Source organism: Athene cunicularia (genome assembly GCF_003259725.1).
Source record: "Athene cunicularia isolate RWA chromosome 4 unlocalized genomic scaffold, athCun1 chr4_part3, whole genome shotgun sequence".
Lineage (NCBI taxonomy): Eukaryota > Metazoa > Chordata > Aves > Strigiformes > Strigidae > Athene > Athene cunicularia.
This window is the reverse complement of record NW_020799100.1, coordinates 12179007-12189503: the sequence shown is the minus strand read 5'-3', so window position 1 is coordinate 12189503 and position 10497 is coordinate 12179007. Positions and strand designations below refer to the sequence as shown.

Genomic DNA, 10497 nt, shown 5'->3' with positions numbered 1-10497 from the left:
AAAAAAAAAAAAAAAAAAAGAAAAAAAAGAAAGAAACCCCAACCCTCACCCTACCCCCACTTCCTTCACGGAGAACCTGAACAGAGCAGACAGGAACCACAGGTGCAGGCAGCATCCGTGACGGCCCCAGCAGGCAGCACTCGACACACCGCGTTAGAAAATAGATTAGTAAAACCAAAAAATACACTTTTTCACAACGAGTTTGAGATTTGGTCAGTAGCGTGTTGGGGCGGGTGGGAGAGAAGGGGCAGCTCCCACCACCGGCGGGGTGTGCGTGGGGCCAGGAGCAGCAGCCTGGGGCTGGGCCAGGTCTGGCTGCAGGGTGGCAGCGACTGCAAGCCAGGCAGCTCCGGCCCTGCTGGCACCGGGAAGCCCGGGCTCCTTCCCTGGTAAACGCCAGCAGGGAGCAGCTGAGGGGCAACTGGGAGCCCACTGCCAGAGCCCAGGGCGGCAGCTCTGCCCTCTCACCCGTGAGAGGTGACCCTGGCACTATGGGAGAGGGGGCAGTGCTGGTTGCCACGTTAATACCACTTCACCCGCCGCCAGGCACGGCCCAGGTCAATGCTGCAAGCGGCCAGGGAAAAGGAGCAAGTTGGGAGGCACGCATCAAGCTCCAGAGGGACAAGGCTCCCCGTTCCATGCCACTGTTAAAGCAGGATGGCATACGTGGCCAGGGAAGGAGGAGCAGTGACTTCATGCTGCCAGGCAGAAGCATCACAGAGAAAGAAGCAGGACTGCCCCGGCAGGACATCCTCCACCTGCCATCGACTCACCACATGTCTGCAGGGAGGCATAGAAGTAGCCAGCACTTGTGGCATGGGATGGAGAGCTGCCAGGGCACAAAACCGCCTTCCCTCTCTCGCCAACCTTTGCGGGGACCCCACAGACATGAGGCTCTTCTCAGCCTTGCTGCCAGGTGCAGGACAGGGAGCGTTGCTGCAGAAGAGCCCTGCCACAGCACAGAGGCCTCCCACCGCTGCCAGGCCCTGGCCTCTCCTCCCTCCTCTGCCAAGGAGGCGCAGATGGCCGACGCTGCACAGCCAGTCCCAGGACAGCCAGCAAAGCCCCGGGAAGATTCAAGGCTCTGAAAGCCAGTCGAGGATGGCTGAGAAATGCAGGGCAAGGCAGGGGGGGACACAGGGACACGACGACACGACACAATCAGAGCTGAGGTTCTGCAGAGCGGTGGCCGAGCAGCATGCCACAGCCTGGCAGGCAAGGGGAGGGCATGCCTGTGCTCAGCGCAGGCACCCGGGAGCAAACGCAGCACCGGCACTACCTCGAGAGGCAGTGGCACAGGCAGACCCTCCCCTGCAGCTTGATACAACCCCCTTGCACAACCGCTCTGCGGCTGGCGCAGGGCGGAGACAAGCGGCAGGAAGACACAGGCTGCCCCGCTCCTTCCCCCAAGCCCCACATTAGGTGTGAGCCCCGGGGAAGGACGGGACTGAGGGCCCTGCCACCACTGCTCTCACGCCGGCTAAGACACACGAAAAGAAGGAGCATGGGAAGGAAGCTACTTTAAAAATCGTTGCCAGCAGAACACCTTCCCAGTTGTTTTGGCCCTTTTGGCACCAAAATGTCTCCTGCCAACCCCTGCCACATTAACCAATAAAACAATGCCACAGATTAGAGGAAGGAGGGAGGAGGGGAGAGAGGACGCTACTGCCATAAATTGCTTTCCCCTTCCCACCAGGATTCCTCAGCAGTAGGGAGCAGGCCGACCCTAACGTCGCTTCTGAGCTGCTTGACCACAAGTCGCCTCATCAGAAAGTCGGGGCCAGACGTAGGGACGGCCCCAGCCACCGAGCCGGTATTTAGCATCCAGGACAACCTGCAGAGCAAGAGGTCCTGCCTCGGCCTGCAGGCAGACCGGCCTCAGTGTCGGCGAGTGCCCCTCGGTGACAAGGCGGGCCACTCACGCTCATTATCCTTGGACACCATGCAAGGCCAGCGCCAGCCTGCACTGCCTGCGCATCGAGGTGAATAATGACTAAAGCAAAATGGCCATGAGGAATCGTTTGCCTGCCATCCAGCCCATCTCCTCCTCTCCTCTATCACTTCCAGCTTTGATTAGACAAAACAAGAAAGTTCTCCCTTTCAAGCAGATGCTAGTGCTCTGCTTGCCCAGTGTCCTGGGGTGGGACCGGGAGCTCCCCAGACGTTAGCTGCTTTTCCTCAGGCATCTCAGCATTGCTCAGGGATGGCGCAGGGACCTGCAGAGAGAAGACAGCAGTGACTTACATGAATACACCCCAATACAGAACACACAGACGCCTGATCCCGCTGTCCTGCTCCTGCCTCCAGCTCCACTAGGCAGAGGTCTCAGCTGTGTCTGGGAAAAGGAGAAACCAAGGGCCACCAAACAGGCAAAACAGCAGCTTCATGAAGATCTGGAGCACTGGACTGCTCCACCAGAAGTATTCTGGACTGTTTCCACCAGAGCAGCTCATGCCCAGGCAAGAATAGGCCCAGCCATTTCCCACCACATTCACAGAGTAATTTAAGCAGGAAGGGCACTCTGGAAGTCTCTTGCCCATCCATATCCTTAAAGCAAGGTTAATTCCAAAGACAGAACAGGCTGCTCAGGGCCATATCCAGTGGGGCAATGGCTTTATCCAAGGACAGAGATCCCACACGTACGAAGGCCCTTCCCAGGGACAACCCTTCATATTGCATTCAGTGCCAAAACATGATGCCTACCATCTCCCACCCCTCCTAGATTCTGTAAGTGCCAGCTCCTGGGTGCTCTCAAGGCAGAATTGATATCTACAAAACAGCAGCCAGCTGTGATTTCCTCTGAAGTTTACCTAGGAGTCTGAGGAGCCCAGCACCCTCCCAGCCAGCTCCAGAGAGAGACTGTTTTCTGTTCTGAAAACAGACTTTTCATCGCCGGCCTCTCAGCAAGGCCCCAAGTGTTGCTTTGTTCCTGATAAGTCACACTATCAGCTTTCTCTCTGCTGGCCCAAAGCGCCACGAGCTCCAGGCAGGCGCATCCCACTCGCCCCCCGCATAGAGGGAATCACTCACGGCACTCAGGTGAGGAACGCTGCCATCTTTCTGCTGAGTGCTGCTCTCCTCTGCCTGCCCACCAGGACCCTGAGCAGCGGAGGGCTCTTGAGTGCTGGAACCCCGTGGGCATGACTCCTCCTGAGCTGTGCTCTCCTCTTGCTGCAAGATGCCCCGTCTGTCCAAGACACTGCAAGAATAGAATCACACCGTCAGAGACGTACGCCTCCCCCAAAGCTGACTTTTCCTGGCAGGAGAAGTGCTGGTGGAAGACAAACATTAGTGGAAGGGGTTCATCTCCAAAATAGGTTGTGCACAGCCCAAACCTAGTTTACAGCATCTATGTTCCTCCTGTGAAAACCAAGCCCCTTGGAGAGTAGCAGAGTTCAGAGGGTGGGGGCCCACCAAAACAAGCACCCTGGGAAGAGCCTCCTTTCCATACACCACCCCAGGGAAGGGGAGCCACTCCTCCACCCGCTTCCCGAGCACAGAGTGATAGGGAGCATATCACAAACCCAAATAACTGAAGATATGCAAGGAAGGCAACACAAGACTTTCCTCCCCACAGCATCCAGCCATGTCCCAGGTGACCTCCAGAAGCCCTCAACACACACAGTGCTGGCAGAAGAGCAGCCAGGTCTTGCACCCAAGGAGAGCTCCTCAGGGTCCCACACTGGGCTCTAGGGGCAAGAATGGCAGGGCTGCCCCTCAAGAGCTTACCTAGGGGGCAGAGGCCCACAGAGCACCTCACAGCAGTTCTTCACTATGTTGCCATGGCTGTAGGGATTCTGCACGCGGTTCTTCCCAGTCCAGGACCCCTTAATCTGCAACAGCCAGGGCACAAGCTCAGGTCTGCCCCACCGATAACTGCCCCCAGCCCACAGAGCCCTGCCTCAGCCCCAGAGCATGTCAACAATGTGGACACAGCCAAGATGATAAACAGAAAGACTTTACTTACATCTTCGTTGGTTGTCTGATTCAGTGCCACCAGGAAGGTGTGGAACCCGGTTAATCCCACCACTGACCACAGGGTGAAGAAACAGATGAGTACCTCCAGTACAGTGAGAACAGTTAAGGACTGGGAACAGCCTTGGAAAAGTCGTAGCCCAGCTATGTCACTACCCCTGGCATACTACCCTAACTTCTCCTCTTCTCCTAGACACAGTTTTCTGTTTAACCCTCTTCAGAAATCACAAAACATTGCTCCTTGCCTTGTAATCATGGGGTAAAATGCCCTGAAAGACTCCTTAGAGAAGCCTGGGCATCAAGACTCCAGTCCCTCCATAAACCCCAGCTTTGGAGAAGCCAACCCCTTTGCACTGTGGAAGGATATGTCCCTGGGGTTTCCTTCAATGTGTTCAGAAACCCAATCTTCAGAGATTCTGGCAATACAAAGAGAGATATATTTTTTTCTCCGGAACATCACACTGAGTCCAGTTCCCTTTCCCACTCCGTCACTTCCGGGTTTGCAACACCATGTGTATCCCCCACCTCCCTTAGCCAGCCCAGCCATCCACCTCGCTGCAGCCAGACTCACTCAATGCTACGTAGACTATGTTGAAGGTGAAGATGTAGATGGTGAGGAGTGAGAGCGAGAGGATGAAGAGGTAGAAATAGCGGTAGTTCCTCTTCCCCACGCAGTTGCCCACCCAGGGACAGTGATGGTCGAAGCGCTCTGTGAAAGTGAAGATGGAGATTAGTGCTGCTTTAGCACGTCCTGCCTGCCTCCAGATGTTCACTCCTGTGTTCTGAACTCAGAAATTTACAAGGCTGACAAGGACTCCCTGGGCCATCAAGTCCAACCCTCTGCTAACTCAGGGCCCAGTATCATGGTGAAATGCTGAGGTTTCAGCCCCAAGTTAAGGTTGACATATGGGTGATTGCCACAGCCCTCCCCAAAGAGGGGGTGAGTTTGCCTTTAGGCTTCCCTCCAGGGTGGTGCCGGCCTGACAGGGAGAGCCATTGGGTAAATGAGCCCCAGGGGTCCCACATTAAGTAAGCAAAGGTCAGGTGTCCCACTGAGGGATAAAAGCTGGGACCACTTGCAGGCAGGGGCAGTGTCTGCGTGTGAGGTGGATGCCCTGTGCAGAGTTCCCTGTTGGGGAAGGACCTCCTGCCTCCCTGGGACTGGGCTCCACTCAGGTCTGGCTTTTGTAAACACGGGCTGTGTAGAGACTCAGTATGTGGCTTCCTTGGTCTTATGTGTTTGGCTTGTTGACTCAGTTGTCTCCTGTCCCTTCTATGGGAAACTGCATTTCACCATTTATCCCACCCATTGTTGGTCATGCGGTGTCATTGTTGGGGTCCGTGGGATTGATGTCAATTATGTATAATCTGATTGACTTGTTTGTACCCCCGGTGCCCACCCATGTACTGACCCTTTTGTATCAAATACAATTTGGTTATTGGTTCATCTTTATGCTGGCTGTGTCCTTTATGCTAGGCCTAATAATTGGCAAAACACATGGACCCATTCTAGAAGGGGAGGCCTCGTAAGAAAGTGCAAAACAATTTTACTAATCAGTCATTGTGCACATTAGGATAGAGTTTAAGAGCTTGGCCCCATGCATGTCTTCTCCCCCAAAGACCTGAGGTATAAGAGCTTCTCCTAAAGCAGCACACAGGGTTAGATGAAGGTCTGGGGGTTCAGAAGCTCTTATCTAACCTATGTACCACTTCACTCCTACTAGAATAATTAGAAGAGGGTTCAAGGATCTGCATAAACACGCAAAGGGCTGGGAACCTGCAGAGGAGGAAAATGATCCAAAAGCATGGGACTTCTTCCTTGAGAAGGGATGCTAAACATGAGCCAATTATGATACGCAAAAGGGCTAAGAGAGCATCTGCCATGCAGCAAGGGGAACAAAACACAGGGGCACTCAACATAATGGTAGGATCTCTGCACTGATGCAAGGAGCTGCTTTTAGGCAAGACCCAGCTCTCCACTGGAAACCTCTACCCCAGCCATTCAGTGGACTGTACATTTACATGGACAAGTTAGACTTACGTTAGACTAGTTATTGCCAAAGAAGTACTGGCAAAGAAAAAACACCTGGCTTCAGGTTCTGAGCAAATCTCATGCTCCATGAGTTTAAGATGAGGCAGACTGTCCCCGTCTGCTCACACACCACCACTCTGGACTTGCTCAGCAGGCATGTAGTGTGAGACCTGACAGGGAGCAAGACCGGGTACAGACCTTCACCTGTTCTCTTCCAAAGGTTCTCACCTAACACCAGGTGCAGGAACAGACACAATCTCTTCTACTCACCCACACAGTTGTCGCAGATGCTGCAGTGAGAGGCACGGGGCGGACGGAAGATCTTACATGTGTAGCAATACTTCAGCTTCACTATCTGGTTGTTGATCTGGAAGTTTTTAATCCGTGGGGGTGGACGCTGACCCTGTGGCACGGTCCCATTGGTGGCCTCTGAGAGAGAGAACCGAGCGGAGATCAGACCTGCTGCTACAATGTGAGAGGCCTCAAAAGACAACTTGCCTCCCTGCTTTTCCTATCAGTGGGATCAGAGCTTGCTGGGTCTGCAGCCAGTGGCTGCAGCATGCTTGTGAGGTCCAGAGCCAACCTGGCAGCTTGGAGGCAGAAATGGCAGGAGCTTTCATGGGCATATTGAGAGGGGCTGGGGAGGGGGGCATGTCACCTACATTCACCAAACTTCCTCTCTACTTGAACGACCAAGGAGCCCACACCAAGCTTCCTGCACCTCTTCCCAAAAGTAAACTGAGCTTGTATGTACACAGCTACAAGAGAGAAAACAGCATGTGAAAAGTTTCCCAGAAAGGGAAGCAGGTACATCGCACTATCTTTTTGAGACTCAGCCACGCAGAATTAGCCGGCAGGTGGTAAAATGCCCCATCTGGGGCAATCCCCACTTTTGGAGGGCCAGCTGGGAAGAAAGGCTCTGCAGAGAGTGTAGCCTATAGATATGCCAGAAACACAGAGGTTTTCCTAGCTGTCACCAGCTCAGCTGGCTCCTGCACTCACCAATCTCCATTTCGATGAAGGCTGCCTCATCGGGCAGGGCTCTTGGGATCACCCCAGGATCACTGAAGCTCGTCCGCAGGAGCGTAGCCATGGCAAATAGGAAGAGAACTGCTGCAAACACGGGGATGGCTGGGGACAGCTGGACTGCCAGGTACCGACACCTGCAGAGAGACATCAGCAGACAACGAATCAGAACACTGCAAGGTCTGCCCGAGCCAGGGCCTGAAAGCCTGGCAAGGCATGAGAGGCCAGACTTTTCTGAACGCAGGTTACATCTGGGGAAGAGAAGCTGTTCAGCACTTCCTTCTGATCCCACCACCACAGGGAAACACTCCTGGGGCAGCTCTAACGACCAGCCACAATTGAAGTACCAATATGTTTTTAACCAGCCAGGCACAGAATACTTTCCAGCATTTTGTTTTGTTTCCAGTCCCATTTTGCTCAGAGTCACAGGTGACACCAGGAAGGCAACCAGCCTGCTAGAGGGGTTTTGCCTAGAGGTGACAGGCTGCAGCCAGCTGCCAATGGACCCCACCTCTAGGGAAGCACCCAAGGCCTGGTCTGAGTGCCCACCATGGGGGAGAGCTGGAAGGCACAGAAGCATGGTGGGAATCTCTGGCTGTCCCCTAAAGAGACAGCAGCTTCCAGTACTATAAAAATTACTTTCCAAGGATTAACTGCATCCTGTGATTCTCAGGAATGGATTCACATGGAAGTGCAACATTCCCGTGCATTCTGGATTCTGGCTTCCTTTGACTTTTCTGGATTCAGAAGCTCCAATAAAGTAGAAAGGCTCCTGACCCAAGACAACCCCAACTCAAGAGAGGAAACACAGTGTAAGGTTTGTTTGCTTTATAAATACAAAAAGGTCCAATGAGGAATTTATGTTGCTAATCCTGCTGATTGAGGCAGTGCAAAAGGAACAAGGAGATTAATCTCACTGTGGACCGTGTCACTTCTGGACACCCACAAACATGTCTCCATGGGCACTGCAGCACAGGCCGTGCAGATGGCCTGTCCAGAAGTCATGGTTTAGAGATGTAATGGGCTGAAAAAAAACCCATCTTTTTTATCCTGATTCCTTCAGAAAACTCCATTTATGTTGGGGTGAAGTTCCTATGGATCTTTCTTATGGTTTAAAATGAAACACCGCCCAAATCTCAATGCTTGTGCATGCCTTGCATGCCTTGCTTCCCCGGGTTCCTCCCAATGAAGCTGAGCACCCAGACTTTCTACTAAGCCCTGACTCCACCGGGGTGGCTCCAACCCAGCCTCCTGCTCCCATCCACAGCTGCTCTCCAAGAAAGCATAAGGCTACTGCAGTGAAAGGCATGGGATTATCCTCCCCAGTGGATCTATCATCCTAAGCAAGGTGTTTTCTATGACTTCCACAGCATTAACTATTTAATTCTGCATAGCCTTCCAACCCAGAGCTTCTCTGAACGCAATAAACTTTCTAGCTCCAGTGGGTTCCTTTGCAGCACCAAAATCTACAAGCCCACCATTCGCTGCAGGAAGGCTCCCTGGGCTTCAATTTGCCATTGCTTGACTTCAGCAACTGTTCCCTGCGTCCGACAAGGTACAGAAAGGGCTGTATACTGAAGCTACAGTATGCTTTGGCCACAGCTATGCATAAGGCCTGCCCCTAAACCAATGCTGTTAATTTTAGACACTACAGACTCTGCAGTACTCAGCAACACAATCCTTGGAGTCATCCATGTGCAGAGTCCTGCCTGCATTTGAAGAGCCAAGCTGAGTGGCCAGAAGGCTGAGCTTACCGTCTTTAGGCAGCCTAAGATAACTTTGCTTTCCCTTTGCAAGACCAAAGTCTAGAAAGAGAGCTGCCAGTCAGCAATTAAACAGAAACCTTGGATCCCATTTTGGGAACGAATATTAGTTTATTCTTCTAAAGGCTGGACACGGTCTGCCTCAGAGGGCTGCAGCTTGACCCTTGTCCAGCTGACATGACAGCTTTTATAACTGTTGTAACAACACAAACATATTACGGGCTTAAAATATGGATTCATTAACTGTGTCAAAGATGAGCCAAAACTGCACCAGAGCTTCCAGCCTGAGATATACACTGACACCTTATAAGTTTCTCCAGTGTACTGTCAGCAAAGAGATTTATTACCTGCAAGCACACAATCTGTTCTGGGTGTACTCTCCCAGGCAGAGACCTGAAAGCTTTACACAGTGGCACTCAGGAATAAACAGGATCAGTCCCTGCAGCGACCAGTGCGGTCCCCGCTCAATCTGTGTCTGAGCACGAGGGTGGGATGTGACTCACTCCCGGCTGACCATTTCCTACACATGTCTGTAAGAAAACCTGCCCTTTCAGGAGGCAGCAAGTCCTGCTGCCCCTGAGGCACAGCAAGAGTGGCCTCAAAGACTGATGTTACCACATCGCAGAGCATGGCATGGGAATAGAAAGAAGCCTGCAATTTTAGGAGATGAGAGAGGTGAGTGTGTGACTGTCCTCTCCACTGTAGCAAGGGAAATGGCACCATCCAGCTGGTGTTCGGCTCTTCTGTCTAGCTGCCAGCATGGCACAGGCATAGGGCAGGTTAGGTCCCCAGTTCAGGAGGAGAGGGAAGTGATCCTAGACAGACTGCCTGTTTGCCCAGAGGTGGGCAGAAGAGAGGACAAAAAAAAGCCCCAGAAAACACCAGACGCCTGCTCTCCTGTTTGCTGTGGAAAAGATACCTAGAAACTCACACAAAGACGTATTAACCCCCGCTCCTTCAGCCACCATTCACCAAAGTGCATGACACGTCTGCTCAGCGAAGCCCTTGCCCTGTTGCCATCGTCCCTCCAGCATGAACTGAACATGCAGGTACCATGCGGGACACTCAACCCCGTCACTCGGGCGTGTCCTGGCACAGCAGGGGCTGAGCAGGGCCCTCCTGCTTCCCCAGGTGGCAGGGCTGGCAGCAGACACACGGCCTGGGGGCGAGCTCAGAGATGAAGGAGACAAACCCCGGCTGCACTGAAACAGCATCCCAAGAGCTGACACCGAGTCCAGTGCCTGCCTCCAGTCCCTCCCCGCACTGACAGAGCGTTGCTTTTCAGAAGGTGACTTCCAGGGAATGTCCAGTGCATCGGCCACGGCAGAGAAAACCAAGGGCCGTCCAGAATGGCTGAGCAACAGGTAAGGCCACCACGTGAGGCTCTGACTTGACAGTCACTAGCGCTGGGGACTCTTCAGTCTACGCCTCGTCTCCAGCACGATTACGCTCAGCAATTCATTCGCACTGCTAGGGAACAGACATTTTAAAGATCTTTTGTTTGGGAAAGCTGAGAGTCAACAGAGACATACTGTTGGCATGTAAGGATATCGCTCCTCCTCCACTCCCAGTGCAATATCTGTGCTCTTGAGCATTTTGTCATCTAAAAGCAGACAATAACAGCACTATCAGAACTCATCATCGGGGGGGGCACGCTGAGGGGTGAGAAAGGCTTAAACAAAGAGATCATTAGAATGGGGG

General features: G+C 53.0%; 1 protein-coding gene across 1 annotated transcript in view; it reads right to left on the bottom strand.

Moving 5' to 3' along the window:
- Positions 1-651: 651 nt before the first annotated feature.
- ZDHHC9 (zinc finger DHHC-type containing 9) overlaps positions 652-10497 on the bottom strand; it is a 25798-nt gene continuing 15952 nt past the window's right edge. Inside the window, exons 3-10 of the mRNA XM_026848629.1 lie at positions 7010-7170; positions 6278-6436; positions 4547-4684; positions 4343-4391; positions 3968-4070; positions 3730-3833; positions 3031-3199; positions 652-2216 (exon numbers count right to left, since the gene is read on the bottom strand). Of these exons, the coding sequence (XP_026704430.1) occupies positions 2112-2216; positions 3031-3199; positions 3730-3833; positions 3968-4070; positions 4343-4391; positions 4547-4684; positions 6278-6436; positions 7010-7170 (988 nt within the window). The 3' untranslated portion in view covers positions 652-2111. The remainder of the gene's footprint in view (positions 2217-3030; positions 3200-3729; positions 3834-3967; positions 4071-4342; positions 4392-4546; positions 4685-6277; positions 6437-7009; positions 7171-10497) is intronic.